The 27,093-nt window shown below is 42.0% G+C and overlaps 1 protein-coding gene across 1 annotated transcript; it reads right to left on the bottom strand.

The window, feature by feature from the left end:
• Positions 1 to 743: 743 nt before the first annotated feature.
• Positions 744 to 11,354, bottom strand: ccn5 (cellular communication network factor 5; the record flags this gene model as incomplete). Its single annotated transcript, XM_079239716.1, has 5 exons — positions 744 to 1,031; positions 2,061 to 2,296; positions 7,038 to 7,286; positions 7,716 to 7,932; positions 11,292 to 11,354. The coding sequence occupies 5 exons, from the start codon at positions 11,352 to 11,354 to the stop codon at positions 744 to 746; spliced, it is 1,053 nt and encodes a 350-aa protein (XP_079095842.1).
• Positions 11,355 to 27,093: the final 15,739 nt, after the last annotated feature.

Genomic DNA, 27,093 nt, shown 5'->3' with positions numbered 1-27,093 from the left:
AATAAAGTCAAGTTATTGCAAATGCAAAAAAGAAAGGCATCACTTGATGATCAAATGACTCAGTCATTCAGCTGTGTGTATTTGAGTGTGTGTTAATGGCTTTAAACTTCACTAAGATGGAGGTAAACTCTCTCCTAAGACGACAGGAATAAGATGACTAATGTGAACTTATGTAAAAGAAAAAATTTTTACTAAAAACACAAAACACAGGACATGCAGTATATAAAATATTACACATCTTCAAGAAATATTTACATCAAAACACCACATGGAGAGAAAATAAGTGCAATGTCATCAAACTACAGAAACTTAAAGAAAACAGGACGAGCTGCAGCTGCATCGTTCATGTCTGTCCATTTGTTAAACACTTCTATCTACAAATTCTGTACAAACCTTAAATCCGCTGAAGCAGAACCTGCTAGAAATGTTGGTTCATGCTTGAGTTTTAGAAAATGGACCTGATAAAGTTATGAATCACTTTCCTTCATATAAATGTCTGTTTTTTCCCCCTAAATTCAGCCTCAGTGTTTGGGAGCTTTGAGATCTAAACGTCACATTCATGGAGTTGTTATCCACAGTGCACATCTAAGTGAGACATAATCAGAAAAGCTTGTCTTTTTGTAACTTCCCCTCATGCGTCCATCTTTTTTTTTTTTTTTAGTCTTTCTGATGATTCTTCGTTCTTCTCTCACCTTTCGGCCCTTTCAGGCTGTTGTCAGTGAGTCAGTGCACATGTAGGCCGATCAGGGCCTGATTCCCCGGAGGGCAGGGTTGGTGTATGGGGCGTAGGGACAGTTGTTGTGGCAGACGCATGAGTGGATCATCATCACCGCTCGCTGCAGCAGCCGGCCTGCAGAGCAGCGGAAGGTCACCTGAGCGGTGGAGGTCCTGTATGGCGTGCAGCAACGGGAGTCGCTGCACTGTCCGCAGTACCGCAGCTGGTAGGCACGTGTGCTGTAGCAGCCCTGATGGACGAGCCGGATGGGCCCCGGGGACATGTAGCTGGCCTTGCACCGTCCCCGCTGGCCCCTCTTGGGACCAAAACACAAAAACACACACATGAAGCAATGCAGCAACAGATGCAACTTCTGCATGTTTATCATGTAACAACTGAAACATGTCATGTTTCATCTTTTTTTTCTGATGTTTCACCCAAAATCATTCAGAGAAAAAGATGAAACAAACCTAAAGTCGCGTTCTGAACGTTTTATGTCTGCCTACGTTAAATGAAGATTGTGTTTAATGACAGTCAATGTTTCTGCAGAGTTTTCAGCTGCAGTTTATCTCCATGGAGACTGAGCCAGTGTTTCTGATGCACAGCATCCTCTCTGCTGTTCAACCTGATGCTACTTCGGTGCAAACATCGCTGCTGTTTGTTCCTGATAACTGCAACGTAGTTAAGCGTTAGAAAAAGATAACAGTTCTGGTAAATGGAAAAGATTTGGTGAGAGTTGGGCAATACAACTCCAGAACGAGGCAAGAAAACATTACGCTTTGAGAAAATGAAGGACCAAATGTTTAATATCTGCAAAGGGAAGCCAGCTCCAGTGAGCATGGCCACTTTCCGCAGCTGAATCCTGCATAATTACAGGAGAAACTTAGGCAGTATTTCTTCACTTCTAAGCAGGAGCACCAGACCTTATAATTAACATGTTAGATTTAGACATTTTTCTTGGCAGTCAGCAGTTTCTGAAGTAACTCGAGTTAAAGAGGAGCTCCATTTTATAACGTAGGATTTACTGTTAAAGGAAACATCTTTGTCTCACAGCATACTGACTGTTTATTCCCTTCACCCTCATTAAACCTTTAACCTTCACACCGAGGAGAAGAAAAGCTAAGAGAGGCTTAAGGTCACGGCACGGCATATATACTGACTTTTACATGAAGCCTAAACAGACAGAGAAGTCTCAGTTAACATCAGGTTTGGCTGAAACCAGTCCTCTTAGCTCCTTCATCATCCATTTTATTTAACCTAAAACAGATAAAGTGACGTTCTGGCTGCATTCAGTCTGTCAGGAGGGAATGAAGCCTGATGAGAGCAGTGGGGTGTAGGAGCTCACCGTGGGTTTCCACAGGGCCGACTGACCCGATGTGTGACAGGGCCGAACTTTACACAGGCGAGTCTCCATTTGCAGCTTGCAGGCAGGGTTCTGGTTGGACACCCGCGTGGATACCCCAGCGCCGCAGCTCTGGGAGCAGGCGCTCCAGTGCGTGCTCTGCTCCACACAGGTGGGGCCAGGAGAAGCCAGTCCATTTAAAGGGTGAATGGCTGGCCAGAGCCTGTCAGCTCTTCTGGCTGTGTGGTCAGACAAAACAGGAAGAAGAGGCAGGATATTTCAGCTGGAACCACTTCATACAAGCAAACAATGTCATTTAGCTCATCGTGTGTCCTGACGATGGGATGCTGTCCCCAGCTGACACATGACTTGTGGGTGCCGCAGGTTTAATCACCTTCTAGTCCTGCCTGAAATGACTCTGCATCAGTAGCAACAGTTTACAGAATTCATCTGATGCATACAGCATCTGGCTGCTGTTTTTAACTCCGGATGCTGCAGAAGGAGGCTTTCTCTGCAGAAAAACATGTTCACAGGCCAAAGCGTCAGACAACAACCCCACCCTGAACTGACTGCAGCGGTAGTCCAAACGATGCAAGACTGATCAGTAGTTGCACTTTTAGTCCTACTGTATGTGCTGCTGTCCAACACACACACACACACACACAGACACACACACACACACACACACACACACACACACACACTCATTTCAGTTGATGCCTTTGTAAATCAAAAGATGTTTAACTTATTTCTCCTTTTTTCCGCAGGTCTTCCTGAATAAGTACAGTTGTACATGTTGATCTGTCTTTCCTGTCCTCTCCACCCCAACCAGTCGAGGCAGATGGTTGTCCTCCCTGAGCCAGGTTCTGCCGGAGGTTTTCTTCCTGTTAAACGGGAGTTTTTTCCTTCCCACTGTTGCCTCGTTCAGCTCAGGATGGGGGATTGGATCCAAGTCATGACTCGATGCAATCAGTTGGTTTCTATTATAGGATATGTATGAATTGGCTTGAAGTGATGTGTATGTAAAGTGAGACAACGTTGTTGTGAAGTGGCGCTATACAAATAAAGTTGAATTGAATTAAATAAACTCATCACACTGTCGCATTTGATGGATTCTTTCTTTATTGTAACGATGCTTCTAAAAGAACCCGATCCTGTTGGAAAGTCTGTTTATTTCTCTTTTAAATGGAGCCACATCTGATAAGAAAATTAATTTCTGGGATGAAATCTGGAGAAGCGAATGGTTTGACCAAATCTTCTCTGTCAGCTGATTCTGCTGCTGACTCTTGTTTGGAGCTTCTGGTTACCTGAGCGCTGATTATCAGCTGTCTAACTGGTGCTGGACTAGATGGGGAGATGAGATTCAGGAACCAGTGGTGACCCTTATCCAAGGCTGGATTATCCAGTGGGCATTATGGGCACAGGCCCAGGGGCCCACACCCAATTGGAGGGCAAACACCAGCAGTTTGGACATGAAACAAAATGTACATAAAAGCCAGATAGTTTCACCACAGTGTCTAGTGTCTTGCTATTGGTACCACTGGCTTAGAGATGTTAGAAATGTTATTTCACGGTGTATCATTCACAATTTTTACAATATTATGTTGTGGAACGGGGCCCCTGGAACACTCTGGGCCCTGGGCCTGTGCACGTTTAATCTGACCCTGCCCTTATCTCCACAGATATATCTCTGTCTGAACTCTTCCCTCCATGATGACAGCTGGCTTCCACAGAGCAGGATTTATTGGAGAATACTTCAGGACGATGGATGACCTGGCCGCACTCCTGACCTGACCCGTTTTTTCTTTCTTTTTCTGCATCGCATGTACAACAGTAACCAGAGGTTGATGCGTTGGGCTAAGACTGTCCAAAACTACAATCTGGAAATTATTCACAAGAAGGGCCAGGAAAACATTGTTGCTGATGCCCTATCATGTGTTTTTGAGTGATGTCATCTCTAGGGCATCATCTTTATGGTGGGAGGTGTTACGTTCTGTTAAATATGGTTCTATACTGGGACTATATTCTACTCCCTGTTTGATTGTTGCTTCCTGTTTCTAGTTTCAGTTGCATTAGCTAAATCATTAGCACCAAGGTGAGTCTATAAAAGTCCCTGGTTAATCTCTCTCTCTCTGTCTTTGGTAAACCCACCATTTTCTTGTCCTTTTTCTTTGGTTTTTCTTTCCTTTTACAATAAAACAGTGGTTCTCATCCCTGGTGTGGTGTCCATTGTTATGTTCGGTGCTTGAGCCAGCTGTAACACCAGTAAACTCATGTGGGATCAGCTATTGGTACCAGAGTTCTTTGCACTGATTGTAAAGAGGTTAAAATACACCTTTAAACCCTGCCAGTGGAAATAATGAGAACAGCAGGAGACATTCCAGGATTTAACATTGCATTTAAATTCTTATAAAACACAAAAGCACTGAGAGAGAAAAAAGTGTCATTGAAAATATGTGGCTTGTGTTTGGATGGTGGAAGTTTCTGAATGAAACTCTTCACCTTAGGGATCATTTCCACTCCAAACGTCTGCTCTGATCCAGTACGCTGGGTCAAATAAGTCCGTTTCAATGCCAGCATTCAGAGGTCACAACAATCAGCTGAACTTCCAGCATGATGTTTCAGGTTTTGTGTTTGGGAACAAAATGTTCCTCTGCAGTCCCCATAATGTAGTTTTGACTCAGACAGTGTTTAGAAATCCAGATGTTTCCAGCTGGCATCATTTCTCTGACTCCAGTCTCACGCCATTCCCTTTTAACATAGTAACGTAATCCCGTCATGCCTACATAGATCTCATTGTCACTCAGCTGTGGTTTTTGTTATGAAACAAGAAACATGGTGAATGTAAGGGAAAAATTTGTTTTGACCAAGAAAACCTGGCTTATATTTGGACTTTGGGAGTTTTCCGTTGGACCGACACACCCCAGTTTAATGCAAAAACACTCCAGTAAAATCTTCCAGACATGACCACTGGTCACAGAGCTCATAAATGTGACTGAAGGATCAGGCTGCATATGAAGGAACAGATCATCAGACAGAAAGAACTGAGATTCAGACGTGAACTTGTGCTGTCGGCTGCAGAAAGCAGGAAGAGCAATGGGAAAATCAGGAAGGAGCAAAGAGCTTCCAGAATGAGCAGAAGAACATTTGTTTTATCAACCAGGCATCAGATTTGAGACATTTCATTGTGGTTTGGAAGATGTGTTGCATTTCAAACCTTTTCACTTCTGCTTCAGTTTTTATTCTATTGTTGTTTTCCCAGCTTAAACAGCTTCTGTTCAGCTTCTGCGAGCTCAGCGGCTCGGTTGCTCCTACATGACCTGACGCTGGGCCCTGCTTTCTCAAAGATGTAAAAATGTCTTTGAGGTGATATTTTGGGACATACTGGTGGACAGTTAACAGCTGTGGAAATGTGACAGCAAAGGTCCAGCTAAAGACCTGTTGCAAACACAACGAAGGAAAACCATTTCTAGACTTGTTGCAGGATTTAAATCATGTAGGATTTATCTAATAAATTCAAGACAAAAGCAACATAAAACCTCAGTTTGAAAAAGTAGTTACAGAGTAAAAATGGTGTTTATTATTGTCTAGCATCCCTTCTTCTTCTTCTAACATGTAAACATCTGGGAAGTGAGGTGACCAGTTGCTGGAGTATCAGCAGAGGAACGTTGTCCTGTTCTGGTCTGACGCAGGATTCTAGCTGCTCTGGGGTCCTGTTTTAACGCAGTGTTCCCTGAGGACCCCAGTATCTCCAGGCTATAGCCTTGTCTCATGCACACAGAGATTCCTTCTGATTCTGTTAAACCCTAGATTATCAGAATCTTCAAAGTCTTGACAATGGCGATGACCTGTGGCCATTTAACCTAACAATTTATCAAATGCTCCTACAGTTGTTTCTGATTTCCAGCCTCTTGTTGCTCTTCCAACTTTTTACAGATGTGTTAAAGATTAGCTCATATTTTCCACAAAAATTGTAAAAATGTCTCAAATCTGAAATGTTACTTAAGTTCAATTGGGAATGATGAGATTAATGGATTCTGTTACGTTTCACACAGATTCCTGACTTATTTATAAGAATTGTAGTTGTTGAACTGTAATTTTCATTTAAAATATAAACATCTGTACTGAAGGATGCTCAACCATCCATCCATCCATCCATCCATCCATCTATCCATCCATCCATCCATCCATCCATCTATCCATCCATCCATCCATCCATCCATCTATCATCCATCCATCCATCCATCCTTCCATTCATCCATCCATCTGTCCATCCATCCATCCATCCATCCATCTATCCATCCATCCATCCATCCATCCATCTATCATCCATCCATCCATCCATCCTTCCATTCATCCATCCATCTGTCCATCCATCCATCCATCCATCCATCCATCCATCCATCCATCCATCCGTCTATCCATCCATCCATCCATCCGTCCATCCATCCATCTGTCCATCCATCCATCCATCTGTCCATCTATCTGTCCATCCATCCATCCATCCATCCATTCATCCATCCATTCGTCCATCCATCCATCCATCCATCCATCAATCTATCCATCCTTCCTTCTTTCCATCCATCCATCCTTCCATCCATCCATCCATCTATCCGTCCATCCATTCGTCCATCCATCCATCTATCTATCCATCCATCCATCATCCATTCATCCATCCATCCATTCATTCATCCATCATCCATCCATCTGTCCATCCATCCATCCATCCATCCATCCATCCTTCCATCCATTCATCCATCCATCCATCCATTCATCCATTTATCCATCCATCCATTCATCCATCTATCCATCCATCCTTACTTCCTTCCATCCATCCATCCTTCCATTCGTCCATCCATCCATCCATCCATCCATCCATCCTTCCTCCCTTCCTTCCTTCCATCCATCCATCTATCCGTCCATCCATCCATTCGTCCGTCCATCCATCCATCCATCCATCCATCCATCTGTGCCACTAACCTGTGATGGCATCCTGAATGACCGTGTTGTCAAGGTTTTCACACACCCATTCTCTGCAGCACTTCCCTGGCAGCCGGATGTGTTGCGGGTTTGGACAATCTGGAGTGGGAAGCCGAACGTTCAAGGGACAAGCCGGCACGCAGACCACCCCTCCACCCCTGCAGTGACAGTAAGTATCACAGGAGGGCTGAAAGGACTGGCCCTCATGGTAGGTGATGCCGTTGACTTCGCAGCCTAGATCCTCCTGACCTGTAGAGGAAGAAAAGCTTTGCTCAGCCACACCTGAACCTTGGACTGATGGGGGAAACTTCATCAGGAAGTGAAAAGATGAAAAAGAGAGGGGAGTGAAGGACACAGGAGCTGCTGTTCCTGCCAACCATCAGGCAGCTTTATGGGAAAAAAGGCCTCTCCTCCAAGAAACTGAGGAGTCTGTTTTGCAGTCCACAAGTGTTGTCTCTGCAATCTATCATGCTGGGAGGGCAGTCATTAGAGGAAAAGTATCAACAGCAGCCTGGAAATAGAAGTTAAAAGGTTTGGATCTAAAAGGTCGCTGCCCCCGTCAGGTCGTCCCACCCATCTGCACAGACTCTAAGCATCAATGTCTGTGTGGCTCTGTCATACATGGCTAACCCAAACAAACATAGGTCAGGGTGTTTGTTTGTTAGAGGAGGCACTTACTGACACACTCCCCGGGGGCGCCGGGGAAGCTGGCGCTGTAGTCACACTGCAGCCCTCTCTGGCTGTCACAGGGGAACATCTCAGAACAGGACTCGCCTCGCTGCCGGGCGCACACCTGGCAGCAGTGGCAGCCGTCCAGCAGCAGCTGGACTCCGGCGGGGCACCGAGGGGCCGGGCCAGGGCAGAAGCAGGGCCTGTCGCACACCTGACACAGCACCTGGAGGACCAGCACAGGAACAGAAACAGAAAAAGTTATTTTTACCAGACCAAGTCACTGGGTCTACTTTCATGTGATGGAACCAAATTACAGACTAGATCTGTGCTCATCAGTCATACCAGTCAACAAAACTTCCTCCCACCAATGTTTTTAATTAGAAGACTAAATAAATCACATCATCCAGCTGCTTTCAAGTCAGAGGCAGAGCTAGAGGGGTGACCACTGTGGTACTGGCCATTTCTGCAATCTGATTGGACACCCAGGTGATTGACGGGGCACCGGAGGTTGAGGACAGAAACATCTTTCCAGACCTGAACGACTCACCGCATCACCAGTTTGAAGTAATTTCCTAAGTCGCCATCCATTAAAAATATATGAGGTGGCACTAGTTGAGACCTGTGCAACTAGAACTTGTCATGCTAGACTGTTAGCCTGAGATTTGCTATATGTAGCAGTGCTAATCTAAATACACTAAATCTAAATACTATCACTAGATTAGGTTTAAGTTTATGCGGGGAAAACATGATAAATGGTTTTCAGTGTTTTTTTTTAGGGACTATGCATCGTGAGTTTCACACTGGGCCTGAAAATAAACAAGAAAGATGCTCAAGATGGACCTCAGTAGCTACGTTACGTAACACTGACATGACTCTGCTATATGGTCCAGTTTCATAGGGAATGGGAACGTTGGGCAGCTGTAGCTCAGTAGGAACAGCAGGCGTCTTTCAACTGGAAAGCTGGGAGGTTGATTCCAGACTTCCCCTGACTACATGCCAAAGTGTCCTGGGGCAATCTGCCCCCCGATGTGCCCTGAGTGTACGTGTAAATGTGTTGTAGTGTTATTTGAGTGTTTGGCATGACTTGAAAAGTGCTATATAAGTCCATTTACCATGTCATGCTGAGTGCCCCTCTGTGGCTGATGAGAGGCGCCGTAATAGACATGGTGAGATCTTACACACGACAGACAGGACAGTCGTAGTGAACTGTATGTTTAATTTTTTCCAAAAATCAACGGAATCTTGTGTCCAATGTAACGAAGCGAAGATGGATCATGGAATATCTGCTGCGATTCACACAGACATACACTTTGCTTATTGATATCCAAAGCTCGTAGAAAGTGTGCTCCAGTCATTTTCATTCTGTGTGAACATTTTGCTTCGTGATGCACTTATGTGCTTATTTTGTTCATTTTCTAAGAAAACACATAGAATTCCATAATGTAGAACCTATCGACATGACAGCATAGTGCCTTGCAATGGACTGGCGAGCTGTCCAGGGTGTACCCCGCCTTTCGCCCAAAAACTGCTGGGATAGGCTCCAGCTTCCCCGCGACCCTTCAATGGATTAAGCGGTTAGGATAATGAATGAATGAATGAATGAATGAATGACAGCATAGCAAGCAAGCTGGCTAAGGAAGGCTGGTTTGTGATGAATGAATGGGACCCAAACAGCTCCCAGTTAAGCTACTCAGATGTTCTAAGAAGCCGGGTGCAACCCAGTCAGAATGAGAACTGTAGTAGAACTAACTTTATTACTTTGCCTTTAAATGAAGCTTACCGTTGATTGACACGGTGGCAGTGGCTTAGGGGGTATAGCAGGTTGTGCAATGGCTTAATGGTTGACGGTTTGAATCCTGCTTCCCCAGCCAATCTGTCCTTTTGTCCCTGTCTCCCTACTTTTTCCAGTGTCAGCATCGCTGGTGTATGAATGTTTTGGCGGCTAGGGGTTAGCTGGCTGCTACATTTCTAACAGTGTGCCCCAGCTGTGGCTACACATGTAGCTCACCATCTCCAAATATAAATGAGGAGTGAATAAATAATGGATTCCATGTAAAGGGCCTGGGGTGCCATAAAAAAAGTACTACATAAATCCAATCCTTTATTACTCTTTCATACGGGTCATTTTCTCTGATTTATGGAATCTTTTTCATCTCTTTGACTCAGGAAGGAGCTTTTCCCTGTAGTGCATGTTTAATTCAATATTCTGCTTATTTAAATAGTCATCTCTCTGGTCTAGAAGGGTCTTTTATACATCAATGGTAACATTATTCTCTGTGGCTTCTGAAAAAAGGTTTGTTGTTTACATCCCAGAATGCACTGCACCGTGATGGTGGTTGACAAGCTCTAACAGGATCCTAGCAAGTAGCTACAGCATGCAAATGTAGAGAAATATATCCTGTAAACAGTCTATTTTTGTACAAGAAAGCATAAGAATAAAGAGAAAGGGAAATATTTCTGACTTTATTTTTAATCTCAGGCAGACACTACTTTATTTACAGGACATAAGAATAACAACTTCACTTGCATATTTAACAACTTTCCCCTTGACAAGCTCCTTGTGTACAGGGACAGCATGAGATCCTACAGGCCAGATGTTTGCACACTTTAGGAAGCAGCAATCCTAACATGTGACATACCAAAATGTCAGGAAGAAAGTCAAATGAAAGACTCTAGCAAGCCTCCAAACCAAATACAGTTCAAACCTTAAGCAAATATATGGGAACGGAAGAAAACATGAGAACAGAACCGTCCACTTTAGAGTTTCTGCTAATTTCTTCACTTCAAGCAAGACGAGTTTATACTACAGCTCCTTTCATGTACAAGACAATCCAAACATGAAACATTAAAAACATGACAGGTGGTGTAAAGAAGCCTCAAGGACAACAACAAACAGCAAACATCACAATAAAACAATAAATTAAAACAATTAAAAGTTACGGTGCAGATTTCATTCAAAGGTGAATCAGAAAAGAAATGTTTGCAACCTGGATTTAAACGTGAAAAGTTTGAGCAAACCACACAAACTCTGATGTCTGTCTCGTCCCTGTGGGACTCTGCGAGCTGACAGACACAATCTGAAACCAGATCTTACTCTGCTGTCTTCCTGACTGAAGTTTTATTCCAGCTTTAAACTCTGGTATTGTGTCTTCTATGACTCTGCCTTCGTTTGAAAGGAACCATGAAGGTCCTGCTTGTTTCCATGGAGATAAAGAAGGTTTCACAGTGAAGCGTTCTCCCTTCCTGTGATATGTTGGGCTTCACGTCTTTCTAGACCCTCATGGTGTTTCTCCGGTGAATCTATCCCTGGATTCTCCTGACTCTGATCATTAATAAACATCAACAGCTGACTTCCTGAGATATTTACAACTGGAACACCAGAAAATCTGCTCACATTCACTGTTTTACCTGCACCGTTCCACATCAGATACTTTACTCATTCCCGGGATTACTTCACAACTACACTTGTAGTTGTGAGAATACATTTAATTTATTTTGGGTATGTCGTTTCAGGCAGGAGGCAGAAGGGGTTAATTATCTTGTAATAGTAAATAAAGAAAACCCAGTAAATAAGAAGCTCACCTGCGTGGCCACAAGCAGCAGCGCAGCCAGATGAATCCCACAGTCCCACAGCAGTCGGTCCATGTTGGTGCGCTGCAGACGGCTCGGTCTCCAACCAGTGTGACGGTGTGCTGCGACTACTTGCACTGCTTGCTAACTGCTCATTCTCCAGCTTGCGGAGATTTATAAAGTCTGGACTCTGATGTCACGGTCTGACTGCCGTGTAAACAGCCACTGGACCAGGATCAGAAATGTTTCACATTCCTCCTCCCTGCTGCCCATTTACACTTCCAAACACACATGCACACCTCCACCCTGTGTTTTTCCTCTCCTCCCTCTTTCCAGTCGTGTGGCACGGCAGGGTTTGCACAGCTTAACATGAGCTAAGGGGAGGAAAATATATTAGCCACGCTGTCTTCAGGTTAAACAGCATCCAGGGCTTCTGTGGTAACAGCGGTGATTTAAACTGTTTTCATCTTCTGAAGTGAAACATAAACAGCAGAAATATCAACCACTGAACTTTTCATCTCCAAATCCACAAATACTTATGAGTGATGCTGGGGCCAGACTTCCAAAATTAGTCCTTTTGACCCACCACAGGCTACTGTGTGTCACTGGGAGCACTGGTCAGCCATGTGGAACAGTTTGGGGAGTTAGGGACCTTGCTCAGGCGACCATAGGGATTCCTGGGACATGAATCTGGGTCTTCCAGCTCCAGCCTTAGAAAATCACTTCTCCCCTGATTGCTATCAGTGTGAGCTCCTCTATGAAAGCAAATATTTTGACAGTCGGCTCTGCCTCTTTCAGGTGTGTGTTAAAGGAGATGTTGCCTGTAAAACTGACTTTTCTAAGCGCTTATAATCGTCTCGTGTAGCGTTTTAAGTCGCGGACAGACAAAAAACTTCTGTAAAAACAATCCCTGTGATGGACTGGTGACTGTCCAGGGTGTACCCTGCCTTTACCCCAAAGACTGCTGGGATAGGCTCCAGCTTCCCCGCGACCCTTCTTCAGATTAAGTGGTTAGGATGATGAATTAATGAATGAATGAATGAATGAATGAATCAATCAATGATAATAATTGTCTTAACAGCTTGTTTTAAGATCTCCATTTTTATGATGTCATAAAGTATTAGGTTCCTCCCTCTGCTGGTCTTCAACACCACCCATGTCTCTGTATGGTTTGCTCGCCCCACCCGTCTTCAGCTCGTCTCCAGTCTGTGTTCAGGTTTCCTGGCTGGTGATAGCATCTAATCATTCATTCATTCATTTTCTGAACTGCTTAATCCGATTGAGGGTCACAGGGAAACTGGAGTGCATCCCAGCAAACACCCTGGACAGATGACCAGCTCATTACAGGGCTGCATCTGATCAATTCCTTTTATTGATTTATGAACCTACAACTAATGATCTGCAAAACATTTGATGTAAACTCCCCTTACAGTAAAACAAACAAATCTTATATGATCCACCTGTAATTCATGTGTTTACACATATGTCATTCACATGAAAATGTTCCTGAACCACATGTTTGCACACACGGACCACATGTTGTTCACATGCGGATCAAATGAACTCCACGTGTTTTTTTTTTTGTTTTAATCTGTAAAAGTTCAACAAGGGTCCAAATGAACCTGGATGAGATATTCAAGGCGCATTATGTAAGTCTATGTTCGATGACACAGTGACATCTATCATGTGTATTTCTAGAGTCACTGCTGCCCAGCAGCATCCTGAGGCTGAGAAACCAACACTATACAACTTTTGCACCTTATTTTAAGGTAAAATAATAAACTGACTGTTTTGAACACACAACGTTGCTGAATCAACAAAGAAATGCAAGAAGATTAAAAGAGAGAAAGGTACAAAACAAGAGTCTTTATCAGACGATCGTCTTTTACTGACTGTAGAGAGCTAACAGGTCAGGATGCCAGATGGATGCTGAGTTAGCCGTTGATAGAAGTTGCTGACGGGAAAATGGCAAAAGTACTATAGTGTGTAATATTTACATCCAATGCCAGTGTGTAATATTTGACATAAGATTCTAGATTCAAGATTAATTTTATAGTCACATTAGAGGAAATGCGTGTTGGGCTTTCACCCCAGCTGTAGCAGCACAGTGATAATATGATGAGAAAAAGCATAAAAGAAGTTAAGTAAAAAAAACAAACCCCAACATATCAAAGAAAATAATTTAAAAGAGATAAATACATAAATACTCAGCAGTCACTAAAAGCAGATAGTTGATTTGTCCCTGGCTTTGTGTTTGTGTTTAAATGTTTTACTGAAAATAGAAACAAGTTAAATTTTAAATCCATTCAGCCTGCATCTTCCTGTTCTCCACGTAAAACATCATCATGTCATGTCATTAACCTTTTAATTCTGTATCAATATTATTTGATACATTCAGTTTTGCACATTTTGCATCACTTTATGGTCAAATCTTGACTCAAAACCCTGTTTAACACAATCTGAAGCTTGTCTTCTGCCTCCTGGTGGATGCAATAATAGTAAAATAATGAAACAACCATTTTGACGTATCACAGTCATGAATGATAAAAAAAACAACAAAAAAACTCTTTATTAAAGGGCCAAATAGTGACTTCAGATTTAACAAATGTTTTTTGTTGTGTTTGGGTAATGATTGTATTAACCTGTCTGTTAGAAGCCTGTCATAGATAGTTTTAATGGCTGCATGTTCTTCAACATTAATAATACTAATAATTTCCATGTGTGGCCGGAGGTCGTCTTCCCCCAGGCCACTACATGGCGCTGTGCTGCCGGAGTGTCGCATGTTGACAGATTGGCAGTACAGCGCAGGTATTTAAGCGCAGGTGAAACTCCTGTTGTCATCTCCTTCTCTGGCTTTGTCTGGCTGCGGTGGCGTGATCTGTCTCCATAAAAAAAAAAAGGTAAGTTTTGCTACCGGATCCTTGATTTGGTTTGTAAGTTTTCTTCTTTTGTTTAAATGCTGCAACGGCCCATTTCTTTTGTCTCCATTTCAGTTGGCAGCCTGGTGATTTTAAATGAGATTTAGATTATTTTTGTAACTTGTTTCAATAAACTTTGTTTTGTAACAGTCTCTGCCGAGTGGTGACGAATTTGCGTGCCTGACCAGTGTGTTCTGGTTAGCAGTTTCCCAGGGGAAGCATTCCCCCTGGGTGGCGTTGTCAGCAACACATTTTTGAATTCTTCCCTTACATCACGCCACACATGCACTGTTAGATGCAGCAGTTTATTTTATTTTTTGTTTGCATAGCAAGGTTACCAAAGCTCTCCACAGCAGCTTGATAAAACAGTAACAAGACCTTTTAGTTTATACCAGGCATTCTTGGTTCACACAAAGTGCAGACTTGGGCACGGTCTGTCAGTCTCTGTTAAAATGAAGTTTCCTTTTGCAGAAGCAGGTGTTCTAGACGTGATGGCCACTTAAACTACTTGACATGATGGGGAAGGAACAGAGAAACTGCTGACGCTGCAGGATGTGTTTGGGTATTTGCCTTGCATTAGACCTGGAGAAGCCCAGATGAGCTACACCATACATATAATATACATACTTTCTGTTTTCACGTGACTGTTATTGTTGTCATTGTTTGCCCTCTGATTCATATTTATCTTACAGTTCTGTAAACTCTAAAGTTAAAATAAAACAATGAATCTGCAAGCCACAGTTCACCTGGATCTGCCTGGTCTCTCAGGTCTCGCTGCTCAGGAACTCGATCTGTGATAAGCTATAAATAGAAGGAGACGGGCAGAAAGCCAGACAGCATGTGTGTAACAGGAGGATGGAGTCCAGGTGGCCCAGCAGGATGGATGTACCGACGGACTCAAACTCAGCATTCATTGAAAATGATGTTTTCATAGCCGCTACATGTGTTTTCTATTCTCTCCAAGAATGACAGAGGCTGGAAGGATTTCTCTAATAAACACTACTCTGGTTAGAAGAGCTGTGTCTAAACAGAGAGAATTCAGTCTTTCAGGAAGCATGGAGGTGCTGCGGTAGCTTTTCTGTAAGAATGTAAAGATCGTCCAAATTCCTGCTGTTGGAAATGAAAAGTAGCTGCAGAAATAACAGAAATGTAGCTTATATGTTCGCTAATAACGCCGTGAACACTGTGCTGCTAGTCTGGTATGAAAGGGTTTCATGTGATGCTGGAATCGCATCCGTTCAGAGACAGGGAGAAAACTCCCATCAGGCTTCCACTGACTCCTCAGGAAAACCCCAAGGTTCCCTGTTCACTGAGAGGGAATGTTGTTTTAGTTTGAGACGGAATGTCGGGAAATTTTTAGATTTTCTTGTTGATCCATGAATGCAAAAGCCGCTTTCCAAAGGATGAAAATAGTATTTGGTCGGTGCAGGTTGCGAAGGAGGTCGTTGTTCCATCAGCTGGGAGAAGAGACGGTCACCCAACCAAACTTTGGAGTCCAAATGTCCAGCAGGGGTTCACCAGTCTGCTGGTCTGGAACACATCAGGATGATTCAGGTTCCAGGCTGATCCCGGTTCCAGACTGATTCAGGTTCCAGGATGATCCCGGTTCCAGGATGGTCCAGGCTCTGGACTGATCCAGATTCTGGACTGATTCAGACTCCAGGATGATCCAGGTTCCAGGCTGATGCAAACTCCAGACTGATCCAGATTCTGGACTGATCCAGGCTCCACAGACCAGATGCAGGGCTTGAATTACACTGGGGTTTATGGGGGAGGCTTGTTTTCGGGAGTCCATTTTGCAGGCTAGATGTTACAGGCTACAGTGCAGTTGCCATGGTTACTGCCAAAAACATGCTGCTTTTACTGTTTGCAGCTGACTTGATCAGAGAAATCCCAGACAACAAGACAGAAAGTTCAGTTATACATATCGTGTCGCTGTTTGGGCAGCTTATGGTGCACTACAATCTGGTGGGCAGATCTATCCAAATATTGATAATGTTGATACCACCATTGGTATCAATGCTGATAATACTGGTAACTTTAGTTCCAGTTTAGAGCAAGCAAACAGACACCAGTCAGCAGCACACACCACCAACTAGTAAGGAGAGGGGAGCATGATGTCAGATGCGATGACTGACTGATTAATCGTGTGTTGTATCAAAAGGCTCATCCTGCAGACGTCCACAAAGGCAAAACTGTCAGAATATTCAGAAATAAAGAGGTTAAAGGGATTTTTGGTGGTTTCAGTTCACCGCTGGACACCTACATGCCCAAAACCCCCCTTTCTCACTCAGATAATTGTATTTTTAAGAAGGCGAGAGTAATAACTATGTAAATGCATCGTATTAACATAATACCACATGTGTATCTTTTTGTCACAACATATTTATTTTGAAAGTCCTGGTAACAGGTGTCAGTGTTGTTTTTAAGCATATCAACACCTTAATTTACTAGAGGGGCAGTAGTGGCTCAGGAAGTTGTGCAATGACCTGAAGGTTGGCGCTTCAAATCCTGCTCCCCCCACCAATCTGTCTGTTCCTCGCTACGATACTTCTTCTTCTGTCTCCGGTGTCAGCATCGCTGGTGTAGGAATGTTTCAGTGGTGGTCGGAGAGTTTTCTGGAGTGTCTTGGCTGCTGTGTTTCCATCAGTGTGTCCCAGTGCAGCTGTGGCTACTCATGTAGCTTACCGTCAGTAAGTAGCATGAATGAGGAGTGAGTGAATAATGGATTCCATGTAAAGGACCTTAAAAAGCAGTATATAAATCTAGTGCATTATTACTATTTCATTTGGGGGTCATCATCTCTGATCAGTGCAATCTTTTCCATCTCATTGAATCTGGAAGGAGTTTGTATTTGTTCCCCATATGTTCATTTTGAACTTTCAGTATTCTGATTAGGGCTGCACGGTGGCCTGGTGGTTAGCACTGTGGCCTCGCAGCAAGAAGGTTGCTGGTTTGATCCTTGGTTGGGGAGGGGTCAGTGGCCTTTCTGTGTGGAGTTTGCACACCTCTCTCTGGGTACTCCAGCTTCCTCCCACTGTCCAAAGACATGCATGTTAGGTTAATTGGTTACTCTAAATTGCCCCTAGGAATGAGCGTGAGTGATTGGTCGTCTCTGTGTGGCCCTGCGATGGACTGGCGAGCTGTCCAGGGTGTACCCCGCCTTTCGCCCAAAGTGAGCTGGGATAGGCTCCAGCTCCCCCACAACCCTGAATTGGATTAAGTGGTTTAGAAAATGAATATTCTGCCTATTTAATTAATCTGTTACTATTACTTATAGGACAGCAAATCTTACAGTATCTCCCACAACAATAAACAGATAATACCAAAGAAAAAGGAAACAATCACCTGCGGCATTTGGAAAATTTGATTGTTCATTTCTTTATTCTAGAGCCCTTCAGCAGACGCTTTTATCCAACGCAACTTGCATAAGTGAGTGAGAATTATACAACAAATTAATGGCTAAAATGCAGAGGTGTATAAAGTAGAAGTAGACGTTAAAATAAAGTTCTGCCATGTTTTTGGACCTACCGATGCATTTAGAACAGGCGTTTTCACTATCAGGATCATCTACCTTGAAGTGGAGCTGAGCTGGTTAAAGTCACCTGGTTCAGAGACTGGTTGGAAAAAGATACCGGACAGGACTTCTACTTTATACACATCTGCTAAGACGTGACCAAAAGTCAACTAGGCTTCAAGTATCAGATAACTGTCTTTAGGAGAGCTCCTCAGCTTTTCAGGAGCGCGGCGCTCCTCGTAGCTCCCCAGTAATTTAAATCACGTGTCCTGCGGTTCCTGAGAAACTCATCTCCTGGCTGGGTCTTGTTTTTTCCAAACAGTGACCTGCAACCTGCATCATTTCGGGAAAGTCAGTGTTTAACGTTAGTCTTACCGTTTGCTTCCTTCCTGGAACCAAAACCAGTCTGCCAGTTTGTAGGTGTGGGTGGTGCTGGCCTGGCTGGGACTGATCTGAAAGTGACTTACAATAAGCAGTCATAGAATAAATATTCTTCCAGACAGTGACGCATAAATGCAGAGCAGCTGTGAAGATGCTCGACGACCGCTGTCTAAAGTTTTGTTGCTCCACATTCATAAAGGTTTTCCAGTCATCAGTAGGCTGACATGCAAGTAGCAGTTTGAATCACTTACACTGATTCATTGTTCTGGTGAATTACAGCCATCAGACATCCTCCAGTCAACACTTTCCCGCCATCTTTCTCCATCAGCTCAGTTTTCTCATACCGTCTGCACTACGTTATATATTTATACATTAACTCTAGGATTTGGAGATCTAATGACAGCTGACTGGTTTCTGGAGGGATTCACTTGAGATCCAATTTAAATCTTTAACACTAGAACGACTGAAAAAACAAGATATTGAAAATTCAAACCAGTGTAAGATGAAGGGGGAGTATTAAAGCAGATGGAAATGAAATACATTTTAACCCTGAGGTTTAGGTGTTTCCTCTCAGACGTCTCAGGTGAAGTACTTCAGGTACAGACTTAGTACATGATGTAATTATAATCAGTGATCTAAAAATACCTGAAAGGAAGATCTTGACATAATTTAACTCTGCCAAGCAGCTCAGCCAGACTAAATACAGCAATTACTGAAATTCCCCAAATCAAGAGTCTAAAAATGTCCCAGAACAAAAGCAAATACAGCTAAATGGAAACCATGACGGCAGAAAGGAATTTGGACGTATGATTTGATATATGAGTAATGTGTCAGGGTGTGGGCCAGATGTGAACCGCTACAGGAATGAAACACTTCCAGGACTCTTCCAACATGGATTTCTCATGTTGCTGCCAAAATGTTTTCCCCTAAATTTCCAGCTGGATTCCAGCCATTCCAGCTGGATATGTGAAAGTGCCACAGTGTTGCCACAGGAACCGGGTGGGCAGTACGGACATCATCCTGAGCAGAGGTCACCTCCTGACGTCTACAGGGCTGAGGTCACTGCCGTGTCAACAGACGCTCAGACAGCCGCAGTAACCCTCCCATCAGCATGAAGGAAGAGACCTTCGTCCATAAAACATCCAATGCCATTTATGAGCCAGTCTGGAGCTGAAGTTTCACTTTCTGGCGGAGGATGTAGCACAAGGACAGGGACTTCCTCCTTCATTAACCCAACTGTTGGCTCAGTCCAGTGTTTGTGCTGATTCATATTTTCAGACTCTGATGATCCCAAGATCTGCAATGGACAGGCGAGCTGTCCAGGGTGGACCCTGCCTTTCGCCCTAAGACTGCTGGGATAGGCTCCTGCTTCTCCGCAACCCTGAATTGGATTAAGCGCTCAGGATACTAAACCCCAATCAAACAGTGTTCCAGGAGGATGGTTGATTCAGAATGTTCTTTCTGCAACACAAAGGGAGAGATTTCAGAGCTCGGAAATAAACCACCTTGGTCAACCTGCTGGTATAAAACGTCCCATGGGCGGACAGAAAGATGGACGAAGCCTCTGTGACATCACCCACAGGATTCTGAAACGATTAAGTAAAGCTCATTTGGCGGTTTCCATCGTTGCCATCTTGTCAGCGTCACACACTGCCGTCGCTCCTGGAAAATACAAAAGTGGGCAAATAGGTAGCGCTGACAGGGAGGCTGTGAGTGTGACTGGCACGAAGCTAAGAGCTAACCAAGCAAACCCAGAAGTGACAGGAGCGAACCAGCTAACAGACTAAAGTTGTGTCATGCTGTTAGCTGACAGAACCACGGTTGTGCAACATTTGGTCTTTTTGCAGCAGGAAATTAGGCACCTGTCAATCAAAAAGGAAATGCCCTTAAGTTGTTTCCACTTAAAAATGCTTCAGTTTGGCCTATTAGTCATGTGACAGATTTAAGCATTGTTTTTGTATGTCCTGTGGTATTCCCTTCTTTTAACTTAGCCTATTGCATAATTCAAAGGGTCGCAGGACAAAACCTGGAGTGTTGCCTGAAGGAAACACACTGCATTGGAGGGAGACTTGATCACATAAAAAAATGCTTTATTCTGGGATTTTCTTATGCTGCTGGCAGTAGTTGAGAGGTGGTATTTTACCTAACTAGTGTTCATTTTTCCCCTCTAAATGATTTTTATAAGATTCAGACTAACCAGCTAAACAAAACCTGAACAAACCCAACAGCACACTGCTTCGTCATTGTGAATATGAAGTCCACATTCTGGTATGCCTTAGTTCCCCATTTTTCTCCCAAGTGGACCATCCAGGCTCAGCATCTCTCCCAGTGTCCCAAACACATAAACCCCAACTTGCTGGCTAGTATTGGACCTGGTCACTTTTGGACCAGACCCTGGGTTAAGAAGTGTTTGTGGAGATCTGATTACAGACACAGTATGAAAATATCCTCCTGAATTTGTTGACACACCTAAACCAACATCACATCCATTTCTAGCTTCAGTTACTATAAATAAATTAGAACAAATAAATATGGAACAAGGTTTCAATTCATGGCGGCGCCGACTTCCCGACATGAGACTCAGAGTGGACCCTTTTAGCTAAGATTGTTTCCTACATCATGCAGAAGAGGAAAACTGGAGCCTGCAGACAGCTGTGGAGAACTGAAGCCCAGGAAGGTCAAAGGCTTTACTTTTGATGATTTTGGCTCTTGCAGGTAAAGTGACCTGATCCCTGGAAAAACAAAAAAAAAAAAAAAATCCTCACGACTGGACAACGCAGACCAGTCAATTTCCTCCATGCAGGCGTCAGCCTGCGGACTCCTCTCGATTCCATCCAATGTATAAAAAGAGGGGCAAAGCAGCAGCCGTGTTCCAGCGGCCCCACTTCATGAGCCACAGCCCAGGAACTTGCTCATTAGGCTTTTATCAGCCAGGCCTTCAGTCCCTGTGGTGCATGGAACAGGTCAGTCACAGAGCAATACTAAAATATATACTCTAGTAATCACTTACCGATCAGACATCCTCCCAGAGAGCGGAGTAAAAAGCTTGATGCTTTTTCCCACGGTCAAAAGACCTAATAATACACCCAATTAATAATAACTCAGATGGGATTATTGATAGGGAATTCAGACCTACCAGTAATGAACTGATCAGCAGGGGTGAAGGAGACCCACAAAGGAATTTATCTGGATGAAGGTCAGCCAGCAGAAATGTGCACTCAGGTATTTTGCTGTGTGCAGCACTGCCCTTATGCCAGTCAGCCAGGTGCTAATCAGGCTGATCACCAAGTGCCAACACCTGGAGAGGTTCTCTCACCACAATCGCATTCATTACAACTACCCTATCAATCCTAAATTTCCTCTAGACTGCCTCTTGTTGGCTAACAGTGAAACTGGGAAATGCTGAGTCCCGTCCATACAGGCCAGAGGTATTTACACAGTGCTACAGACAGAGAGAGAGGGGGAGAAATAGAGCAAGATAGAGAAATAAAAAGCTCATTTAGAGAGATAGATGGAGGAAGATATAGATAGAGACAGAGTTAATTTTTAGTCACCATGGCTTGCCGTATTATTGATTACCATTTGGCAGAAGGCGCACGCTTAAATCAAAGGGCATTCAGGCCACCAGTCCCAGTTTTCATGGGGAGGATCCCCACCTCCCTCCCTATGGTGCAACATATTTACAGCCACTCTGAAAAATGTTCTTGTAGGTTATTTCCACCTGCTGAAGGCACGCTTTTGACTGTTAAAATTGCTTTTGTTGACATGTTACAGTGAAGAATTAATGTAGGTCTCTCTCACACATAATAATATAATCACAATGTATAATGATGTGAATTGATTATTGGGTTATAGATAAACTGAGCAGGGCTGGAACATCTCATTCAGAGACAACAGTGTGAGAAATTACCAGGCTTTATGAAACCATTCACTTATTAAGCTTTACATGTCAGATTGTGTTGAAATGTGGTGAAATGTATTTAAAAAAAATATAGATTCAGTTATTAAACTTAAAAAAAAGCTATTAGGATAATAAATAAAAAATAATTATTATGAATCAACTATTAATCTCTTCAAACATTTTAATGGCTAGAAATGAGGGGATTTTGCATTTTCAAAAATAATGGAAATAGTTTTTGGAGTGCTGACTATAATAGAGTTCCAAGTAGCAATGAATCATTTTTTACAATGAGGAAAGGAAATATTAATTTGAGAGGACTATTTATATTTAAGGTTACTAATGTCAAATATTAAGCAAAGATGTGTTTAATTTTTCAATGTGAAGTTATGGACTGGACTAAGTACTGACCTGAAACTGTCTGGCTCTCTGATTTAGCTTCAAAAATGCTTAAAAATGAAGATAATCCATGATTACGTGATGATTGTGTGACAAAGAATGATTCATGGATGACTACAATTGTGAGATTTATTTAAATAACTACATTTTAATTTTACAAGTTTATAAGGTGTTGCAGGTCCATCGCTAACAACTATCAATTACTTTTTTGGATTATTGAACTGTATGTAATTGTTATGATTAAATTTCAATGCGTAAATTTAACCAAAATAAAAAAAACTGAACTATTGAATTCAGCCTGCTTTATTTATTTAAACAGATTAATAATGGTATCTTGTTTAATTTTTGCATTTAGCTGGCTGCAACTTTTCACCAAGCCGCTTTATTAATCACGGCTGTGTTCCCTTTTATGCAGATGACACTTTTAACATCGTCATAAAGCACCATCGCCTTATTTTGTTGGAGATAACAGCTCTCGTCTTACTCGTTTTCTACCAGCTCCTCTTTCTGATCATCCACTCGTCAGGCTTCCTACGTTCCTCAGGAACTCACACATATGGCCATGGAAGCCTCGCTTGAACTAGCCTGGTTTACATGCAGCTGAAATGTGTCAGTGGAATGACTTAAGCCTTAATTCGGAGATGGTGTGAGTTCAAGCGAGGCTTTCTCTGTGCAGCTCAGTTTCACAATGCTACGGTGACATGACGTTTTTTAATTCGGAATTAATGATTTGGAATGAACGTATTCTACAAGTTTACATGAAAATAATAATTCTGAATGAACGTTTACATGAAATATGTCCTTACTTAACTCCTCTTTAGAGCGGCGGGTTATGAAGGGTTCTGATTGGACAGAGGGTGCACGTGACGTATGACGTTACCGGAAATAAACAGAATTCGTTCCCTGCTTCTTGTCTTTTCAGTTGTAACTTGTAAAAACTACTTAGTAATACCAATTTTGCCCCTATTTTGGTTATAATTTTAAAGGTACCGGCTCAACATGAGCATATACTTCACTTTTTGCAGCAACTGAGAAGGAGAAGAAAGATAGACCACCGAACACGGGAAGCAAAACAACCCGCGTCATCGGACAAGGTAACGAGCATGCTCAGAACGACCGGAATTATCTTAGAGCGGAATGAAGGTTTACATGACAGAGGAATTAAATAGTTCAGAATTAAAATGTGAATAAACCAGCCGCGTACATCGGATTAAATTTTAATTCCGAATAGAAATTTGCATTAGGAATAAAGTGTTTACAAGGTCATTTTTCATCAGTTTAAAGCAAAATTAACTTTTAATTCTCCCATGTAAAGCTCCCATGTAAATGTAGCGATTGTGCTTTGTGGCGCACCTGGGGATACAGTTGAATGTCATCAATGGGTACAGTAACATGATGTTTTTTAAATCCAGACTGTATTTTCCTACAAGTATACATGGAAACAATAATTTCTAATGGAGGTTTAATGGAAACCTGTCATTAGCTAATCCTGCTTAAGATCGGCGGGTTTAGAAAGGGTTCTGATTGGTCAGAGGGCGGACGCGATGTATTGACGTCTACCGGAAAAAAAGTTTGCTTCCTGCTTGTGGTCTTCTAACATAGAAAATTACACAATAAGAACCAGTTTTGTCATTATTTTTATTATTATTTTGAAGTATCTGCTCGACATGAGCATAGAACTTAGAACATAGAACATAGAAGTTTTTTTCAGAAACTGGGAAGGAGAAGGCAAATAGAATGTCGAAGAGGCAAAAAAAATGTACAGTATATGAAGATGGGACAAGGTAATGCGCATGCGAAGAACACTTGAAATTACTTAGCGCAGAAAAAATGTTTACATGACAGAGTAATTAATCAGTCCAGATTTTAAAAAATGCGAATAAATCAGCCTCTTACATCGGAATTAAGTTTAATTCTGAATTGACTTTTGATTTGGAATTAAATGTTTACATGGTCATTTTTCATCAGTTTTAAGTGGAATTAATGTTTATTTGGAATTAAACAAGAATCAAAATTCCCACGCAAACGTAGCCAAAACGGTTTGTGGCACATCTGGGGACGCAGTTGTATGTCATCAACGTGAGGGCGAGAACACAAGAGGTGTTCTGTCCAACCTGCACCGACTGTGGTCTGACAGGGAGGAAGTCTAGCAGCCAGTTCCACAGGGGAGCGCTGCTGGAATTACTGATAGCCAGTATGCATTTTCACATGTTGCTGGAGTTGTGCAAATGCTCCTGCATTCCTATATTTCTGTTTGTGAACATGCTTTGTCGACCCTAGTTATAAAACCCTCTTCTTCATCTCAGCTTTTCATTTAAAGAAGCTATGGTGGTCCAGTGGTTAGCATAGCTGCTTTCCTAGCAGTTGACCTGGGTTCATTTCCCAACCACTGCAGTGCTTCTGACTCATTCAAGAGGAGTCTGATGCTTTCACATCAACAAACTCTGACCTTTCTCTGTGAGAATCTATTCTACTGTTTGATTTCTTGCTTGTGTTGTTCGCACTCTCATATGTAAGCCGCTTTGGATAAAAGCGTCTGCTAAATGACTGTAGAATAGAATAGAATAGAAAACAACCAAACTTGAATCTTAGAAAAGCAAATGCACAAAATAAGTTCCATGGCAGCAATCCAAGCAAACACAACCAAAAGTTTCAAAAGATCATTCATTCTTCAGACGATTTATATATGTTTCTAGAACTTTCTTTTTGAGCGTGATTTTCAATTAGCGAAGTAAAGTACACATTTTAAAATCATTGTCAGCTATTACACAAATATCCCCTCTCTCATTTTGGTTCTTATGTTTTTTTTTTTTTTTTTTTTTTTTTGTTTTGTTTTTAAAAAGCAAAACAAAAACAAAACAAAACAAACATGGCTTCCAACAGCTTCTCAATACTATGGCAAAGTTAATTATTTTCTGCTTTATACATTATCAGGTGCTATTTTAAAATAAGCAAAATCTTAAATATATAAGGGCATTTAAATGATCAAACAGCATATTGGTTCTATAGAGTTTATTTATAATTGGTATAGCCTTTTTTGCCATTTAAAAATAGGAATAGTATTGCTTTTATATGCATTACCCCATACCGCAACACAATAAGTCACATAAATGGAAGCAATAATAAAATAATATGGAAGTTCAATAAAATGTAACGAATTAGTTGTTTTTCAGGACATCCTTTTATAAAGTATAGGAATTATTTTTGACATTTTAATTTTACATTGTTTATGTGAGGTTTCCAGTATGTTTATCATCAAGTATTAATCCAAGACATTTATGTGATACACTCTTTCAATTTCACCTCCATTAACTCCATTCAACTCCACTGTAGCCAAATTGTTATTTATTCTGATTGCAAAAATTATAAACTTTGTTTTTTTTTTCTTACATTCAATGATAACTTATTTATGTCAAACCAGTTTTTTGTATATTTACTTTTTTTTAAACTGTACTCAAAAGCTGTTTTCACCAGTAGAAACAATAGAAAATGGTATAGTCAACAAACAAAACACATTCAAACCATTTGGAAACATTGCAAATATATCTTTTATGTGTAATATGTATAATTCAGAGCCAAACACAGACTCTTGGGGAACTCCACAAGTCACCTACAAATATTTTGGTTTTACATTATTTACATCGATGTAACGTCATTCATGTTTATGCTGACTTTCTTACCTTTTCTCTCTTATTTATTCATCATATCATGATCAGTTTTTAATCAAGATCAAGATCGTGATCAAGTCTTTAAAAACATCAACAGTATATTCCTTATCATCTGTTGCCGTAGATATCCCTTCTACAAGTTCCATTACTGCTATGGAAGTGGACTGGAGTCTGAAACCATATTGGCTATCACATAGAGGATTATGGTCCTCTATATATTGATCAAGTCGATGAACAATTGTGATATTGGACTGTAATTAGTAAATTACAGTTACCATTTTCATAGATGGGAGTAACCTAAGGGAAATATAAGAGGCAGGTTAGAGATGCATGTAAATGTTCGCTTTATATATATCAACCAACGGGTGTTGCAAGGGGTGGGCAGGTAATAAAACAAAAATAGTTATTCATAACCGAAGAAGGGTTGCGGGGAAGCTGGAACCTGTCCCAGCTGTTTTTGGGTGAAAGGCAGGAAACACCCTGGACAGGTCGCCAGTCCATCGCAGGGTCACACAGAGACAAACAACCATTCACACACACTCCAATGGGCAATGTAGAGTTAACCTAACATGCATGTCTTTTGGATGGTGGGAGGAAGACGGAGAACCCAGAGAGAACCCACGCACACACAGGGAGAACATGCAAACTCCACACAGAAAGGCCTAAAACAAAAACATAAAACAGTAAATAAAAAAAGTTGGTTTCTAGTGATTATTTCATATTTAAGGGTTTGCCTTCTACACCAATGGATTCTTTCAGGGTGTATTCCTTTTTACACCCTCTTTAAAACAGCAGCTGGTCTTAACTATCACTTTTAAAGATGTACTAACAGAGACCTCTGCTGGTCAAGTCAGCAGAACAAATCTGGACTTGGTGGATGCCGAAGCAAAGGGAAGAAAAGGACTCTGCAGAGATTTATGGATGTACAAAAACATGATCAATGATGGCGTATTAAAGCACATTAATGCCTGGTCTTGTGATTAGCAGAGTCAAGCCAGTTGTTTGTTGGGATTGCATGGTGGGGATAGTGTGT

The sequence above is a fragment of the Telmatherina bonti genome (genome assembly GCF_933228915.1).
Source record: "Telmatherina bonti genome assembly, chromosome: 4".
Taxonomy (NCBI): domain Eukaryota; kingdom Metazoa; phylum Chordata; class Actinopteri; order Atheriniformes; family Telmatherinidae; genus Telmatherina; species Telmatherina bonti.
Note: the sequence above shows the minus strand (reverse complement) of the source record. Positions and strands in the feature narration are given on the sequence as shown.